At 39.5% G+C, this 19,268-nt stretch overlaps 1 protein-coding gene across 2 annotated transcripts; it reads right to left on the minus strand.

Moving 5' to 3' along the window:
- Positions 1 to 1,479: 1,479 nt before the first annotated feature.
- LOC115753989 (probable sucrose-phosphate synthase 1) lies at positions 1,480 to 18,651 on the minus strand. Of its 2 annotated transcripts, none has more exons than XM_030692870.2 (14): positions 18,624 to 18,651; positions 8,228 to 8,459; positions 7,971 to 8,060; positions 6,989 to 7,230; positions 6,610 to 6,673; positions 5,737 to 6,435; positions 5,240 to 5,356; positions 5,000 to 5,131; positions 4,712 to 4,888; positions 4,307 to 4,360; positions 4,170 to 4,232; positions 3,150 to 4,091; positions 2,867 to 2,994; positions 1,480 to 2,153 (listed from the first exon to the last, which is right to left on the minus strand). In XM_030692870.2, the coding sequence occupies exons 2-14, from the start codon at positions 8,408 to 8,410 to the stop codon at positions 1,874 to 1,876; spliced, it is 3,171 nt and encodes a 1,056-aa protein (XP_030548730.1). In that variant the 5' UTR covers positions 8,411 to 8,459; positions 18,624 to 18,651; the 3' UTR covers positions 1,480 to 1,873. The 2 variants fall into 2 exon arrangements, with proteins under 2 accessions (XP_030548730.1, XP_048132987.1); XM_048277030.1 differs by lacking the exon at positions 18,624 to 18,651 and adding an exon at positions 11,794 to 11,804 and having other exon boundaries at positions 8,228 to 8,446.
- Positions 18,652 to 19,268: the final 617 nt, after the last annotated feature.

The raw sequence follows: 19,268 nt of genomic DNA on the forward strand, positions 1-19,268 counted from the left end.
ATGAAGCTTAGATCTTATCCTAGCGATTCGTTCATTTGAACTTCAAATTGATAATCTTCCATTAAACCTTTAACTTTCCGCCAAATCTCTTAGAACATACACAATATTAGGGCTCAAAGTGTCGTCATTTTTATAGATGATATTTCAAATAAGAGCTCAAAGTATTGTCATTTTTTCAAATAAAGGGCCTGAAGTGGTTTTTGTGTCAAAGAAGGGTATGCAGTGCCCCATTGCTTCAAATAAAGGCTCAAAGTGATTATGGTTAGTTCAAATAAGGGCATGACCTCGTCGACCGACTAGCCGGCTAAAAATTCTGGCCAATCAAAGACATTTTCGTCAAAATATAATTTTAACATAATTTTTAGTTAAATTGAATTAAGAAATAAGAAAATTAAAAGTTGAAATACAAAAAAAGCGAGGAATTACAAGTGCGAGGGCTACCATCCAGCCTCGTGGTTGCAGCTCCATCCTCGATGGGGCGGCAACTATGGTTGGCAACGTCTCGCCGAGGACCAGCAACCCCGTCTACCAAAGGCGAGGGCCAACAGGTCCTTGTGGCGTCCACAGGTGGGAGTGCTGCATCCCGCCTGCATTTCTTTTTCTTTTTAGCTTTTTTATTAATTTTTCAAAAAGAAAAAAAGAAAAAAATTAAAAGTTAAATGTCACCGGCAGCAATCGCTACCGCCCCATCGGAGGTGGGGCAGCGTCCACAGGTGGAAGGGCTGCATGTTGCTTGCATTTCTTCTTCTTTTTATTTTTTTGTTAATTTTTCAAAAACAAAAAAATAGGAAAAAAAATTTAAAAATAGGAAAAAAAAATTAAAAATTAAATGACAAAAATATCCCTAACCAATTGGTGAAAGACCCTTATTTGAATCGATATCCATTTCAGGCCCCTTATTTAAAATAACGAGGATATTTTATAACCTTATTTAAAACAATATCTACTTTAAATTTTTATTCGATTTCATGATAGCATTGCGGCTCTTATATTTAACTTTCTCTTCATTATAATCGTTCTTGTTACGAGGCGTCAAGTCTGATGGCTATTCTTATGCACAAAATTGTCCTCTTCCTCTCTATTAAAATGTCTCAGGCTGTCCCTGGATTATCGGTGATGCCGACAGGACCTTACCCCCGTTAAAAATTTGCTTACTTGCCGAAGTGGATTTCTTCTCCTTTTTCGGCGGTTGACAAATCTCGGCAACCACCTTATTCTTCTTCTTCAACTTAGACTCTCCCGACACCCACCCCCAAAAAAAAAAAAAAAAACACTCTTAACTCTTAACCATTCCAAATCAAAATCCATAAGATCTAACACCCCGAACAACGCAGTCTCTAATTCGTAAACAAAACCCCCTCATTTCGACCCCAAAAAAATAAAAAAAAACCACTCATGATCACCCATAAAACAAAAAATGAGAGTACATGTGTATATTTATGTCAATTGTTTGATCCAGCTTCGAGTTGCACGTGAGCATGCGCAAGAGGGCAACTTACGTATATACATCATGTTCATCCTCAGATACACGGGAAACATCTTGGGAGAGATGTTATAATGTCCAAAAGAAGAGCATCGGAAGATGCACCGGCAACTTATATACAAGTAACAGCAAGATAATGGCCTTCTGAGGATCTCTTGGCCGGAGGAAATGAATAAAAAAGAAAAGAAAACGATGGGACTTTTCGAGGCAAAATACGAAACAAAAACAGTGCGGATTCCAGCAGTAGAAGGCTTCATCATCAAGTAAGAGCAACAGCTATGTGGAAACGCATGTTGAAAGAAGAGCGAAGGAAAGAATGTGAAGCTTCCAAGGGATGACGACGAGCACCTCTCGTGATAAAGTTCAGAACAGGTCATGGAGAAGAATTTCTCACTCTTTTATGACTCCTAAAGTCTCCAGAGAAGCCCGAATGTCATCGCTGCTGCAGTCTTGAGATGTCTGAACGATGTTTGGGCTGTCCAAGGGCATGACATCTGAAAGAGGATAGTTTCTGTTGGCATGGAATTGATTGCTGTTGCTGCCACAAGCCCCCTTAAGTATAACACTCTTGTGCAACCCACCAAGCAATCCTTCGTAATCCGTGTCACCACATTCTCCAACAAAAACAACCATCTTTGATAGGTCGACTCCCCACCGCACACACAGGTACCTACGTGAAATATTTTAAGTTCATTTGGCAGTCGATCAAGCATGATGAAAATAACAGACCTCCCTACAGCAGCGTACAAGGAGACGCGGTGCACTCTGAGACTTGTAATTGTAGAGTGAACTATGGGTAGAGAAGTTTAATCGAAGTCTAGTCATATCTCTGTGCCTGTAACAGGTAACAGCCATTTATTACCGTGTTTAGTACTCTTTACCAATTGATGTCACAAGACAAGTAAATTGTTCAGGGGACATTAGACATATGGAGATCAGGCATTCTCTATGCAGTTCCCTGCAAAAGAGCTTGCTTGCAGAGCTCTATGTGTTTCCTAAATCCGCACGACCCTTCTTACAGCTACCAAAACTTTGCAAGTTGTGGAACCTTCATGTCTCTAGAACGCATTTCCCTTCCAACAAACCTTGACTCTCTAGTTCATTGGCCATTGATGTTCAATGAATTGCCTTTGCAGTGTTCTGTAATTTTAGGACAATCTTCACCAGAGCATTGTAGTTATGACTATTAGGTGCCATTATTCGGATTTAAGCCAAGTTCGCCACATCCATTTCTTTGCGACTAATATTGATTGCTCAATATGCAGGTTCCAAACAAAACAAATGCCTCGGGCCCTAATTTGAAAAAACATGAAGTTTTGGTCAAATGCACTTATTTCTATCAGATATTTTCAGGTCATCCATGACAATAGTAAAAAACAATACCTAAGTGCTTGGGCACGAGATGCCAGAACTGGAATGACATTCAGCCTGGTCCAATTTTGGCAATAAATAGCATGCGACCGTAAAGCCTGAATTCTCATCATCTTCCGCACCTCCTTAACTGGGGGAACCTGCAGGACCAAAAGTTAAGAGAGGCTCACACATTTCAACCTGAGTACTAGGACAGTGACAGAAATCAGCACAACACCTACATCCCTCATCCATGTCAACAAAAATTGCAATACTTGTCTCATTACAAGCTGAATGACAAAGAGATAAGGTGTACCATTCCCGGGTTTTCCACTTTAAAGGTGTAGCAGTAGTCGGCGGAGAGCTTCTCTGCCAAAGTGACAATCTCGGCTTCATTTTCAGCCTTCTTGTCAGTAATAGAAGCTGCCCAACGAACCAAAGTCTTCCTTAACCCTTCCCCACCCCATCGGTAATCAATGTGTGAATGGTAATAGAAGTCGAGTGCAAATGGACGGTTCTCAGAATTGAGAGATGGATAGAAGAGATCACTACCGCTATTGCAGATAAATGCATCGAAATCATTAGGACTCAAACCCCCGGAAACTAGAAAACTCTGAATCTCAGATATTGTCAAAGATGTTGACAGTATAAATCCGACAGAGCCTTCATTCCTCTCCTTCTCCACTGAAGAGAAAACATTTTGTGTGATTTCAAGAAGATCTGTCCGTGAATAACAGTCCACAGCAAGGACAAAAATGTGCTTTCTCCTCCTAAGGGGTGGCAATTTGGAAGAGTTGGCATTCTGATCAGATTTCTCCACTAAACCCGTCTTCCTATCCTTTAAAACACCTTTGGACCATGTCATAACAGCATTCTCTAATTTATTCTTTCTATCTGCTGCATTCTCTTCAGATCCGACAGAATTCTCATTTCCACTAGCTTCATTCTTCTCTGTGTCCAATGAGAACTTCAAATTTAGGGACAGATCATGGATATCCCTCAAGGAATCACTTGGCGAATCAGATTCTGAATTTTCAAGACCATCCTCACTTCTTTGCCACTGTGGATGCCTGGGCTTGCAACTTGCTATGCGAGAGAGGTAAGTCTTGCAATGCTCTGGCCACGAAAATAGGTGTATATTCTTCAGTCCATTCTGTCGGCACCTAGCCCACAGCTGTTTACCCGCCACCAGCTTTAGAAGAGCATCAGCAATCGACTGCTGATCATGGGGATCAATAAGAAGGCCATTATCAAGAACCTGCACTTTTTTTCCTTTCAGTCAGTTTAAGATATGCACAGAAAATTTGTTTAAAAAATACAGATCGATAAGGCATACCCTGTGAATATCAACCGGACCTCCATTTTTTGTGGCGACCATTGGCAAACCATAAGCTGCTGCCTGTTTGACAAGACAGAGGGACTCTTATCATATAACGGCTTGAGAAGATTAACACTTCACGAAGTAACACACACCTCTATTAAAGTAAGACCAAATGGTTCGATGAAAGCTGGATTGATGAAAACACCCTGCAAAAGAATCAGATCAGTAGAATCATTCAGTAGAAAATTGAACACATGCATGCAAGTGGGCACTGTTGCACGGCTGGACTGGGGCATATAATCTTGACTAAAATTGAAATTTATAACAGCACAAAACCGTATAGAACAAACATGGCTGACTCAAGTAATCAAAATGGGGTTGCTTGTTCTAGTGTATGCTCTAACCAAATGGTATGCAAGATGTCAGTGCCAAAGTAAACTCCAAAAGCACCATGCGAATGATAACATGGATTATCTGTAAGTTGCAACAGCTCTATTGGGAAAATGAACAATTGTATTCTCGCAGACAGCTTGTTTAGCATAATCCTCCAAGGTTACCTTTGTTTTTGCTGCTAGCCGATATATGTCGGGAACATCAGACTGTTTGTGGTGTTTAGGATATGCCACTTGCCCATAAAGATCATATTTGTCAATAAGCTTGAGCACGGAGAGGAGAACAGTAGCGTTTGTGCTCGACATTTCATCAATGCCATCTCTATTACCCATAATTAGAGTCTACACAACAAAGGGCTAAATGAGGTTACCATACTCTTCACTCTCTCACAGGCATAATCGACAAGAGTCTTTAACAAACAAATACCATGGTAATGAATTAGACTATATTACCAGATTAGCCAGTTCTCGTAATGGTCGGCATTCTCCAAATGCTTTGACCAATGTGGTGATGTTCTTCTTGGGATCTGGCCTCGCAAGTGCTAGTATCATGGGCTTCCGAGGGTTATTGAAAAATCTCTTTATCTGCATTGTTACAAATCAAAAGGTGAGTCCATGCCAATGCATGCCCCAAGAAGCTTAACTTGAGCCATTCTTCAAAATTTTAGCTTTTCCGAACAATTCGTTCCGAACCTCAGGCCAAATTGGTGGATCTGGTGTAGTAGGATGATCGTCATTTCCTTCCATCTCCCCATCCACATCACCATCTTGTGGAGCAATATTATGAAATTCCATTCCTGGAGGTATTATCTGAATTGGTACCCAGAATAGTTTAGTTCATCTTATAGTACAGCATCATCAACAATAACAATATCTACACATGCACAAAATATACTCACATAATTTCCTATTTTCCCCCCACCCCCCTCCCTCCCTCTCTCATGAAGCTTGCGGCTCGTATCATTTTCTCTCATCAACAATCAACCCAAAAGCACCCGAGCATAATGTAGATGATAATTAACTTGCATAATTAACTAAAGAATCATTTAACTATTAGTAAGCCAGTTTTAAAATGGCTTGGAAATAAAAATATGCGCAAGAGGTTGTCACATCCATCATGCGATAAACTGCAGTAAGAATGAGAGAGTTAGGTCAGAGAAGGAGAGAAAAAAGGAATTTATATTACTTACAGCCGTGCGCGGCATGAACCTTCCATAACAGCTTACATTGCGCTTAATCCTTGCTCGTAGCTTCTTCTCCAACATCGGATCAAAACCATCATACAAGCGCCATTGCTCATCAATCTCCTGCCTAGTGCTAGTTATTACTATCTCAGAGGCATCAAGGGACAATTCTTCTGCCTCTATTCGGCGCATTATCTTGTATGTTGTATTAATTTCATCCCTGGACAGACGACCTTGCTGGAGGAGTTGTTCCAACTTATCTCGACCAAGTGAGTGACCAGTAAATAGCATTGGTACATTTAGAGCCCCAGATAGAAGAGCAGCGGAGTCCCCAGCATCAGCATAGTGACCATGGATGGCAACGGGCCACACTGGTTGGCCACCACCAACTTGCTCTCCTAGAACTTTTGACATTTGTATTACATGGTTGAGCGCCCCATCAACAAATTCAGGGATGTAGGGCCAAAGAAGTTCCTTCGGAATATACTTATCTCTTGGTCCAAAAGGTATACGGACAATATAAGAACCACTGCTCTCTCCCATTTCATCTGATATAACTTCAGAATTTCTTGGACTCAACATCTCTGTGGGTTCGCCATAACTCCAATCAACATCTGGTGATGACACCTGTCTAGTAAGCAAGTCTACTCGATAAACACCTGGCATTGAACCTAACGCCCTTGCAAGTTCCACGACATACTTGACCTAAAGAGTAATGGCCCATAATAAGTCTTCTACCTTACAGCTAGAAATAAGGTACAAAATCACCATCACAAATATGCACCCACAAGTAAAGGTTATAAAAGCCTTGTAAACTCAGACAATAATGATACTTTGTCAAACAAATTAAGCAAATCAAAGATCACAACTCAAATCTACCTGACCGCCAGTATCTGAGTCACGGCCAAGCTCCATGTTTTCACCTCGGATCAGGCCATGAAGACTGCAGACAACAGCAGTGATTGAGAAAATAAATTGCAGACATTATCACATTCCATTAAATCTTACACAACACTTACAGCAATGAATGGATCCATATCATCTATTCACAAGTAGTACAGTTGATATAAGTTTCTTTGCATCATCCAGACAAACACGGTTGCATTGTAAGAAAATCAAGTCACACATGTGGCCCACATTTGTCTCATTGAGTTCTAAAAGCATAAGTGAGATACTGAATGAGGGGGTAACCCAATGTCTTTTTCAATGGTGCTTCAAATGGACAGAGTTGTGCAGAACAGGATATAACAGCACGTGCCTTATTAGTACAATGTAAAGCTTCTTCCCCTTCTGCTGACTAACCCATGTCTCCATTGTATCGGCAGAACTTATCCTAGGCAATCTGCCTCTGTTGCTATCACCATGAGTTGATAAATCACTGACAGCATCTCCCTTTTCTCCCTCAGATAAGTCCTCAGACATGTCAGCAGTTGCTTCTCTGCGACCCCTTTCACGTTCAAGTCGACGCTTAGCTTTTCTCTGGGCTTCTTCACCTTCAAGCTAGTAAGGGATCGACATTGGAATCAGTATATTTTACTTAGAACCAGCGCATGAAGCATCCTTCAACAAGCTTATAAGTTACTCCACTTGAAATTAATTTCTACAGCTATTTCATATTTAGCTACTTTGTGGAAGCTTCTACCTTGGTAGCGAAATGAAAAGCATCGGTAGTCAAGAGGGACCATAAAGAAAACAGAGAAAATCATAATTCTCAATTGTTCCTCATCCCCTTTATGCATTGAGGAAAAACGATCAAAACCAATACTTATGGGATGTAGTTCGATTCCATACTCTCGCCACACGAATCCAGGAAAAGAGAAGTCTCCAAGCCTAGCTCTTTACCTCAAACAATGAACTCCATATAGCCGCACAGAACAGAACTACTCAGATAAAATCCAAAGTATGAAATAAAGTCCCAAACTAGAGAGTTTCCGCCACAAGAAATCCCAAAACAACCAAAAAAAAAAAAAAAAGGACTAGTTAAGCTAACTTTAGGCAACAAGTAGTACCATTTGAAAACACTTGCTAAATTCCGCAAACAAGGCTTTCTACTGCAGATCAACCAAACATCTACAAAATAATCACAAAGCGATAACATCCACCACCATCTACTTCTTCCTACCAACAAGCTCAATCAAAGTGAAAATAAACAAGATACTCCGAAAACGAAACTTTGAAATCATATGGAACCGGAACCAATTCCCGAATGAACAGCAACGAAATCACAACAGGAACAACACCTGCTTCTTTTGCCGCGCCAGGTTCCAAATCCTCCAGCACATGTTCTCCAACCTAGTATTCCTCTCCTGGGGACTCCTCGTCGCTTGGGCCTAACAAAAATCCCAACACAAAAACAGCACAGGCAACACTCCACATCAAAAAAAAAAAAAAAAAAAAAACCACCGCGCCACAAACCAAACAGGAACCAGAAACGAAGCGCTCCAAAAAATCACGCCGCAATCAACAGCAACAACAACAGCGCCCGCTTCGATCTAACCTTAACCCAGGAGCGATAGAGATCGGTCTCATCGAACCCGGTGATGACCTCCTCGACGAAGTAGCGGGTGGGGCTGAACCTGCCCCTCTCCCTCAGCAGGAGCGACGACTTCTTGTCGTCGAGCACCGGGCCGACGTCGAGGATCGCCTCCAGGTAGCTGTTGATCCAGTCGTTTCCCGCCATCGGCGCAGCCTAGAGAGAGAGAGAGAGTGAGAGAACCTCCCTCGCTCGGCTCCTCGCAGGACTTCCACGCGGCGAGCGAAAGAGAGAGATCTCTTATGGTTATCTGCTGATGGAGATAAGGCCGCTACAGAGAGAGAGAGAGAGAGGGAGAGAGCGAGAGAGAGCTCTGGAAGCGGAGAGATGGAGAGAACGGATCATATAATGGCGAAGGCCCAAAAAAAAAAAAAAAACTGATTTTTGTGTGTGCAGGAAGCGAGATGAAAATGGACTGTTTTGCAGGTCGGCGAACGGAGATCTCCTACTCTCCTCGAGTACGCAACTGTTGGGTACTCGCTGTGGAATTGGCCCTGGTTTATGCAAGCGCTCAATTTGATTTAAACGTTACCTTCTGGGATATTTTCTTTTTGGTCCGTTTGGATTTGATTAATGTCATAAATGCTCCGTCCGTTTAAAAACAATTGAAAGATTTGGAAAGTTTTTGTCTAAATTGGAAAGTTTTTGTCTAAAAAATAATCTCTTACCCCGCTTATTCCGCCACACACGAAAATATCTAAACATAAATTATTATCGATAATAAAGATTCTTTTTATTGTCCAATTTTTCAATAGATCAATTTTTAAAAAAATATTTTTCAAATAATTCATTTTTCCTAAAATAAACACACGTAAGCCTTTAACAAAAAAAACCAAAAAACCAAACCCAAGTCGTGAAAAATTATCTTAAAACGTCGTAGGAAATGTTTTGAGAAAAAATGTTCTGCACATGAACAACCTAAATAGTATTTTTGTAAGTTTCCTTCCGATCAACTGAAATTCTGGTGTAGGTAGCATTCATCGGTCTGAAAGTTCATGCCTTTTTTCTATTAGTCCATACTTCAATCTAGCATGACGGGACATGGTTGTGTAATGGTCCTATTAATAATTGCTTTTTGAGTCACTTATTAAGTATGTTGAATTAGGAAAAAATTAATTTTGAAAGCATTGATTTCAATTAACACAAAAACAATTCTTGTTTTATAATATTAATACCACTAAAAATCTCAAACTGGTTCATCTGTGATAAATTTATCCCAAACTTATTTTTTAACCGCAAAAAATTCTAATATGGTACACTAGTGATAATTTATCCTCCCTTGACTTTTATTAAATTTTACCATCAAATTATTGAATTAAATGACACATGGCAATTGACAAGTGTACTGGTTTGAGATTTTTACCTTTGTTTGTCACAGGTGTACCAGTTTAAGATTATTAATGGTATAAATCAATTTTAATGTAAAAATTTGTTACAAATACATCGGTTTGGGATTTTTTTGTGGTAAAAAAATTAGATTAGAGTAAATTTAACTCATGCGTACCGGTTTGGGGAGAAATTTTCAAATAAGGACCCGAAATCCTCTCGTTTTCTTAAATAAGGGTCCGAAGTGAACCTTGCTTCGAATAAGAGCCCGAAGTGGCAGTAGTATGTTTCAAATAAGGGTCTAAAGTAACCATAGTGTTTCAAAAAAGGGTTTGGCCTAAATGGTATTTTCATCATTTCTCATTTTGATTTTTTCGTTCATTTTTTCTCTATTTTTTCCTTTTTTCTATTTTTTAAAAATTAAAAAATTAAAAAAAAAATAGAAAAGAAAAGGTGACACATGCGGGAGGGCTGCCCCTCCCGCCTATGGCCGTGGGTCCACAGTAAGTGGGGGGTCGGCAAAGGTCGGCAAGGGTAGCAAAGGCCAATAGGGTCGGCGGCACCTCTATGAGCACCGAAGACCCCACCGACCAGAGGCGAGGGCCTCTGGCCCTCGCAAAACCGAGAGAGTGTCGGGCCCTCTCCCGGATCTAGGCGAGGGTCGTCGACCCTCCCCTAATCAAGGCGGGGCCGACGACCCCCACCCAAATCTTGGAGAGGGCCCGACCCTATTCCGATTTTAGCGAGAGCCTACCGGCCTCTTGCTTCGGGTCGATAGGGTCACCGACCTTCACCTCCCCCCCACCCCTCGGGTAGTGGGGCGGTGGCCCGTTTGTATATGTTGTCTTTTTCTTTTTTGAAAATTTTTTTGGTTAATTTTTATTGAAAAAAGATAAAAGAAAAGTCTAATAAAAAAGAGAAAAAATCAAATAAGTAAAAAAAAAATGAAAATGCCCTTGAAGGTAGGCCCTTTTTTGAGATTTTATTGTCACTTTAGGCCATTATTTAAAACAATATTCACTTCGGATAATTATTTGAGAAAATGAGAGCACTTCAAGCCTTTATTTAAAATAAAATTTACTTAAGACCCTTATTTGAGAAAATGAGAGGACTTCGGACCATTTCTTGAAATTTTCCCAATTTGAGATTTTTGTATGGTAACAAAATTATTTGAAGTAAATTTATTATAGGTGTATCAATTTAATTTTTTAATGGTATTAACCCTATATTATAACTACAAAACTCGCTCTTATAAGTTTAGGAATGAAACTACATAAACAATATCGGGTGCTCTTGCTCCCACTCAATTTTTTAAAATATTTGCATAGTGAAGGTTCGTTAAGTAGCTAAATAACTTTTAGGCTAGGAAAACAAGTTTTTCCCCCGTTAAATTCCTCAAAAAAAAAAAAAATTTGTAGGTAATCCAAGATTGAATGTTTTCATTTCAATTTGCCTTCACAAATCAACAACGTTGTTAAAATGTTCGGCAGAAAAAATATAGCTTATAGATTGAGAAATGCCATGTGAATATAAAAAGCATTTAAGAAATATTATTAAGCGATGTGGAATAATATTTCAACGGGAATGAGTCTCTTTCAAAAATTTTGAAGATGGACTTTTGTTAGATATAAAAATAAATGCTACACCATATTTACTTTTACCATATTTTTGAAGCTTAAGCATACTACTTTAGTTATTAAAAAATACGCTTGACTTCTTCATTTATTGATTTTTGCTCTCAAGGAAGAAAATGCATAAATTGCATTCTAAAAGTTTTATAACATTGTGTGAAACAGTTAACATATCATAATTGGCTCTTAACTCATTAACTTAAGTTTTGAGTCAATGTGGGTTTTCATGGATTGACTAATCTCGGTGATTTCCTTGAGGAAAAATATTGGGTTTATTAGAGGTTCCTAACAAATAATACCAAAGTCAATTGTTGATCAGTTAGCGCTTGGTATATTTCGATGTGTTGGTGTCCTGATGAAGTTGCGCATCTCATTTAATTTGTTTGTTAGCTCATATCATCATATTTTTTTGCTTTCAGCGTCATGTTGTAGTCACAACCCAAAAAGTCATCTCATAAAATTAATTCTGATTTATTCAATCATGTCTTCAGCAAATTAGTAGTATCAGAAATGGATTTTCACGAATTTAATTGAAGGGATAATAATTCGAATTTGTTGGTTTTCGCTTCCCACGTTGGATTTGAATTGGAACATGAAGCATCATCACAAAAAGACAAAATAAATATTTGTCCTAGGTTACCAAAAACATGTGCTGTCACGAGTTGCTTTGCTGCCCTCGGATAAGCGGGAGACGCAAATCAGCTTGACGGGACCCTCCTGGCGCGTGAGATTTGACCGACCCGGTGACGCGTGTCGAATCGGAGTGGACAGTAGCTGCAGATATCCATACTCGCGAGTCCGGATTAGAATTTTTCCTTTAACGGAAGACTCGATGATTATAAAGAGCGGGAAATTTTGGGGAATTATTCTGGCAGCATATGCTGGCGAGGAATAGTTAATTTCAATAATGCCACGCGCCCATGCTTGCATGAGTTCAACATTACTTTTTTTTCATATTTTTCAGCTGTCGCTTTTTCATCCCTTTGAAAAAAGTCAAGTTAACAAATAACAAATATAAAAAGATTACTGTCGTTTTCTTTTTGACTTTTCCTTTTAATTACGATTAATTCGTGCAACGGTCCGAATCGAAATCGAGTAGTCAACAGATTCAAAGCGTACATCATGTTAGCTTAGACTGTAATGCCCGAATTGTAAATAAGATACGTGTTTTAAATATATGGCAACCGAGAAGATCTCCATCTACTATGATAAATAATGTAAATTGGAATAAATGAAGGGGACTGGATTGGTTGCATCTAGAAAGCTCCTTGTTAAACACACATTTTTACATCATTACATTAGTGGGGCTCACCCAAAAAAATAATACGTTGCCATCCCCCCAAATTAAAATAAAAGTTGGCTGGCTTATTTAATACAATTTTTGGGAAATTCTCTATTATTATGCTAGTAATCGTTTTACAGCAAAGAGACGCGTGTATGGCTAGTGTGACACGTGGACCCAACATGGCCCCACACATTCTTGTATCCTATAATTTTTTTTTGTGTTTATTGAGGCATCTTCCATTTTTAATTATTGAATTTTGTCCATCTGTTGTACAGTACATGTTTATTCAATTATTCTCACAATCAAGTCGGTTTCAATAGAATAATCTTACATAAGTATGCAAAAAGGTAATCTTACATAAAACAATGCAAAAAGATAATAACATAAATGATCGTGAATCTTCATTTAATATGTAATGTCATCTCTCAACTTTTAATTTATATGATGTAACTTTTGAATGCATGGCATCATGCTTTCACCGAAGAAAATTATCATTGCTAAAAAAGAAATAGAATTTCTCGAAATGCATTTGAAAGAATGAACTTATTATCCCGGCCTTCATATGGCGGATGAATTGCGGAAATCCCTCTCAACAGATCTGACAATCAAGTAGGTGCAAATATTTCTTGGGATAGTTAATTATCTCCATGACTTTGTCCCAAAAATCTCCAAGGCACTCCATTCACTGTCAAATGATTTACGTAGTCCAGAATCATGCCATTGATCTTAACCCGCTCGGTTCGGAAGATGCCCTATTTATCTCTGTTGATCATGACCAAACTTTGTGCATGTCGTCCCTAGACTTAGAATTTTGTTCAACGTTGTTCTCGAACTATTGGTAAACGTTCAATGTGATCCCTAAACAATATATAAGTGTTTAAAATTTCATGAACCATATCGAATAAATTAAAAGGTCGGGAGTAATATTGCATATTGGATAAAAGTTTTGATGCTACATTAAACAATAAAGTGAAATATCGCGCGTATGACCAAAGTCCATAGACAATTTACATCATTTTCCCAATATGAAAAAATGATAATTATGATTATTCATTCATTTTTCAAATTTACCCGATGGTTTTAAATTTAATTATCCAAATTAATTTTTTTGTAAAAGTACGTGCTAATTTTAGGGATCCACAATATAATACGTTTCGTATTTTTCCTTTCGACAAGGTTAATTAGGGTGGGGAAAGGACAAAGACATCGCACTAAAGAGCACAAACAAATGGCTGTCCATGTCTCATGGATACGATAAACGTTTTTTTTTTTTTTTTTAGAAAACAACGCAAATGAATTTTAAATTTTGTCTCAATAAATAACGTGATTCGTGAACTTTTAATTTATTTAACATAATTTTTAAATTTTAGCCCAATATTCAATATGATTCATGAACTTTTAATTTATGTAATGAAGTCCCTGAACTTTGGGTACACGTTCGATTTAGTTGTCGAATAATACGAAAATGTTCAACGTTATCTCCGATATTATACTAAAGAAAGAACTATATCGAACATTTTTATTAAAAGTCAATAGATCATATTGAATAAATATTGAACATTACGCTAAAGTTTAAGGATCACATTGAATAAAATTAAAAATTTATAGATTATTTTGCATACTGATTCAAAGTTCATTGGTCGTTTATGTCGTTATCTTTTTTTTTTTCTTTTTCCGGTTAATAATCCGATAAACGTCATCATTCACTTGTAATGGGAAAAGAGAAGGGCCACCTGTCGAGCGAGAGAGAGAGAGAGAAAGCAGGTTTAGTCAAGTGAGAGAAAGCCAAGTGGTCGATCCGGTGGGCGCTCGCCACGTGTCCCTCGTGATTGGGAAACGTAATGCGAAACGATTGGGCACCGAACTTTCCTGAAGAATATTCCCTGCATCTCCGCAAATTCCCGACTTTCGGGGGGTGGCTCCCCCTCCTGTTTTCAGCTCTCCTATCTTCGCAAAGTACATAAAAGGAAATTAGAGAAAATTAGAAAATCGAGTGTTTTTCAATATTGCTGCTCTAAAAATCAACTTTTGGCGAAAAGTGAAATTAATTTTTCTACTCTTGAAAATAAAAAAATAGTTTTTACTTATTCAAGTAGCTTCAAAATTACTTCCGAAGAAAAAATAATACTTTAGAAATAGAAAAACAGAATTGAGTTATCGAACGAATTTATGCTCCAAAAAAGCACTTCTCAAACATAAATTATACCCCTGAGGTGCTGTCACGCGCGCTCTAATCGGCTGTCCCTTTGTATGGAGAAAGAACATGATGAGATAGCATAGCTGGACCCGATCCCCATTAAGTATCCCCACTAGGCAGAAAATGCAATTCTAATGGAAGATTGGTTTTTGTGGATCGCTTTGATTTATTTATTTATTTATTTTTACTCATTATATGTGAAATCCGACAATGGAAAGCAAGAAACTTTTAACAAAATTCCATTTTTCTTTAGCAGGATTTCATTTTGTTTTATCGGTTCGCTTTGGCCTAAAATACGGGTGAACAATATTTCTTTAACTTTCAAGGGATTGGTTGAGCGATAAAACGTTTGATTTGGATCCAACAATTCTCGTATGCAAGTGACATGGATCGAAAGTTCTATGTCCTAAATGAGCAAGTTCTTCCGTGCTCTTGTACCATTGTGAGTGGAGCTTGTGGTGTCATCATGGCGAGTAAACATGCAGAGTGAAAGATGCAACCGATCCGTGGGAGTGGCGTCGGGACGGTTTGTGCTAAGGATTTTAAAATACATAGATAACATCTCTAGGGAGCTCTGAAGATGAGATGGGCCTCTCATGTACAAAGCGATCGAGAGCCGATGTCGCTTTTCCGATGAGACCATGGCAAGACGAAATCGGTTGTTGTACCGAAAGTGTCCTGTTCGTCTCGTTCGATAATCTGGATGTCTAAACTAAATTAGCCGTGGCACAATTCGATATGGGAAATTATTCGCTTAATTGTTCTATGGGACAACGCGAAAAGGAAGGCTAGCTTGGATTGGCTCGCCAAACGTCGCATGAGCTAATTTCGCGATTGAAACCTACCGGTCTAGTGACACAAGTTGCCCAGTCACCATCTCATACCAATCTTGCGGCCATGCTTAGTACCTAGTGAGCAAAGTCTTACCTAGTGCACGTGGATACGACAGTTGCGTGTATTTGTGAAAACACTCAAGCTATAAGGTTCATGAACTCATACTATAAGACCAAGGACATAACCGAACCAAGTAACCCTTCGTAAGCTGAAATTTATAAGATCAACAGGTTTCGTTTGACAATTTCACTCGATTTTTGCTCGAATCTAGACTTTTTACATGACTAAAATGGCGAGGAACGGCGATCTGCACTAGCGACTATCTCTAGGCGTTTTCACAAGTGTTTCACACGATTGCACGATGTTCCAATTGAGCTACCACACCAATCAAGAACTTAAAGTCCAAAATCGGTAGGCCCCATCGCTACATACCGAGATTCTAACAATCAATAAATATCTTCGCATGAGCAGTTCGACATGCGACTCCCCCTGTATTTCATTTATGCATCATTCCGTGAACTAGAATCGAAAGGTTTGATGGTTCACCGTCGATCTCACATTAGTTGGGACCTTAAAGTCCAAAATTGATAGGTCTGTCACTACATACCGAGGTTCTAACGATCAACAAATCTCCTCGCATGGGCAGTTAGGCATGCGACTAGACCTGTATCTATGTTACGCGTCATTCCGTGGACTAAAATCGAAGGGTTCGACGGTTCAAAGGTCAACTTCTTGTGGGTGGTCCGAGGTCATCGTACGTGTCTACTTTGCCAAATGGATAAGTGAGCCGATTAGACATTGGCTAGGATCGATTGTGGGCTTCTTTTGTTTCTTGCAATTCAATGGGCTTTTTGGATCTGTCAAGCAGTTGCGACTGCGATAGAGTAATGAAATTGACCCGTAGTCCATCCATGAAGTCGGCATTCAAACTATTCGAACCGAAAAAGAAGGTTGGCATTCAAAGTATGTGGTTGCTAAAACTCATCCGAAATCATCCGATGAATCTCCTTGGATTTCAATTGGACAACTTCCATTGGAAGTCCTCCGTTTTTTATTTGCGAACAGACTTCGAGGACGACCTTCGGTCGGATCGGATCTTAGTCCACTCCGACCCAACATCTAATCCGGGGAAATTCGATACGTCCTGGACCGAGCTGGTTCCGGCCCCGCTCATATGTAAGTCTAATTTCACGTGCAAAGGACAGCCCATAAAAAGAATTTGGATGAAGGATGGATTGTCGTTTCAGGTTTCGTTTTCCTTTTCCTTAAGTATCTTCCTTTCACGACCGACTCCGGTGAAAGCATTACATCGAAATTTGACCTCAACCGTGTTCTATCAATTCATTGAATTGCAATGGCGACGGCGTTCTACCCCTTCAATCACTTTCCTCTTTGACATTGTTCCGTCGATCATAAATACATTATAATTATTCAATTTTCTCAAAATTTTTATTTTTATTTTTTTCTCTTTATTTTTTTCTTACCTTTCTTCTTCCTCCAATTGATCACCGTGGTCGCTGGCCAGAGGTGAGGGTCAGCGAGGTTGACCTCACTGGCCTTCGACGAAGCTTGCTCCCACTGTCCACTAGCGAGGAAGGACCTCGCTGTCACTAGGTTAGTTGGTCGCCAGACCTCAGTGCCTGGCTAGAGAAAGAAGAAAGGACAAAAAAAAAAAAAAGGGAAAGAAAGAATAAAAAATAAAAAATATTAAAATGTTATTATAAAATTGTCATATCAATAGCATCACGTTAGTGATTTTTAGATTGAATTGGCACCTGTATTGTATGGACATGCCTCTCGAGAGAATTTTCGAGTATTGGACACGTTTCGGTATTTAACACGCACCGGTATTCGACAAGTGCCGGACACGGCAAACATGCTTGGACACGCGGTCAATGCATGTTCGATCAACTTAACGGAGACGGCCCGGACTCGCGTGTCCAAGGGTGACGCGAGTCGAAATTGAAAAGGCACAAATTTTTCTGACCTAATTTTCTACCTCTTATGGCGGTTGAGGGCGCCGCGCGGAAGGGAAGGAATTCGGTGAACCACTTCTGCAGAAGTTCAGACCGCAAAGGGCTGGTTTCGGGGAGCGTTCGGAGTTACCCAGTTGGCGAGCGAAGCCAAGGGAGAACGTGTGGAAGGGCTCGAGCATGTGCCACTCGGGGAGCGGATGGCTATTGGGGGCGCCGGGCGGCAACCTTGACAAGTATGAGGTCAACGTCACAAAACCCGCCGGCCGTGGCGGTCTTGGCGTGGCGGATGCAACCGTGCTCCTTTAGGGATGTGAAGAAACGTTGGAATCGTCTTGCATTTTGTGCGTGTGTGTTGGAGAGGATGGTGGCAGCGGCGAGCCGATCATATTTTTGTTTGCTTAGGATTTGACCTAAATCTCTCTCCAGGAATAGGGCTGCAATTTGTGAATAGCAGTTGAGTAACAGAGTCATCATCTCAAATTAGACCTTGAGCCCATGCGTGTGATGGAACTTCGCCCACGCTAAAAAAATTCCTCTCTTGCTTATGATTTCCTTTGTTCGGATCAATTAAGAGCAAGGACAAGAAGAAAAAAGGCCTATTCTGATTTTACAGTGATATTGCTATTGAAAACATAAAAATAATAATTTATCATGTATGTATAAAAATATAAATAAAATATACAACGTGTCGAAATTCTCCATTTTTTGAGAATTCAAGTGTCGGCGTGTCGTGTCATGTCGTGTCGTGTCGGTGCAATATAGATCGGTACAAATGTAAAAAAAATTAAAACTCATTTAGTAGAAAAAAAAAGATTTTGAATTGAATTAGCATAATTGTAATATGTTTGAGCTTTTTTTTTGCGGTGAGCGGCGGCCTCAGACACTTAAGTTAGGAGGGAAATATAAAACTGTTTTGGAGCTCCTTATCTCAAAGAAGGGGAGACCTAGAAATATTCATGCAACAGTCATACGCCGCGATTGCTTCTTCCATAAAAAATGCCCCAAAACACCAAGCGACGAGAGCTGGTCGATCCGTCCATGCTGATGTTAATTGCATTCTCATATTAAAAATCGTAACAAGCACGATGTGAAGATTTTACGATTAACGGACAGGATTTGCTCTCTTTTTCATCCGACGGCGACCAATGTATCGACGGTTCATTCGCCGGCAACTACTACCATAATGAGTAATGTCACGTCGTGGGGCTCCTGTTTTGTTCAATTATTGGTTTCATTTCATGATCAAACTCTTCCTCCCGAGCACTTTGCATTGATTTTCTAGTCCGATCATACAGAGAATCGAGCAACGCCACGTCAATCTAGGACATCATAGTACGCATCGATTTCACGCGTCTACATAAATAAGTAGTCAATCGGTAACATCGACGGATGTCCGTTTGGGCTGCTCGAAGGTGATATGAGGACGAATCATAGTATCGTAGACTCGAAGTTGACAAATTCGACAGGAAACGAGAGCAAATCGAGAGAGAATTCGAAAGAGAATTCCTTCCCTTTTTCTCCTCATAAATGACCTGGTGACTATGGTAGAAACAAAATTTTTTTTTTGTTCGAATGGTAGAAACAATTTCAGAAGCCAAATGTGTGCTAACCCAAAATTCTGATTGCATGATCCAGTAGTAACTGTGGAGTAGCGGTCAACTTAAGGAAAGTTGTCCAAAAATTCTTAAATTTATTGTGCTTTTGCCAATTCAATCTTAAACTTTTTCACGTTTTGTCAATTGAGTCAATGACAGAA

Source organism: Rhodamnia argentea, chromosome 4 (assembly GCF_020921035.1).
Source record: "Rhodamnia argentea isolate NSW1041297 chromosome 4, ASM2092103v1, whole genome shotgun sequence".
Lineage (NCBI taxonomy): Eukaryota > Viridiplantae > Streptophyta > Magnoliopsida > Myrtales > Myrtaceae > Rhodamnia > Rhodamnia argentea.

What these genes read in the sequence shown, in the direction of transcription:
- LOC115753989 (XM_030692870.2), bottom strand. Translation starts at nt 8,410, where the DNA reads ATGGCGGGAAACGACTGGATCAACAGCTACCTGGAGGCGATCCTCGAC. An exon ending in ATCCACCAATTTGGCCTGAG is followed by an intron (nt 5,132 to 5,239) that starts GTTCGGAACGAA and finishes GTAACAATGCAG; the next exon opens with ATAAAGAGATTTTTCAATAA. An exon ending in TACGAGAACTGGCTAATCTG is followed by an intron (nt 4,889 to 4,999) that starts GTAATATAGTCT and finishes TTTGTTGTGTAG; the next exon opens with ACTCTAATTATGGGTAATAG.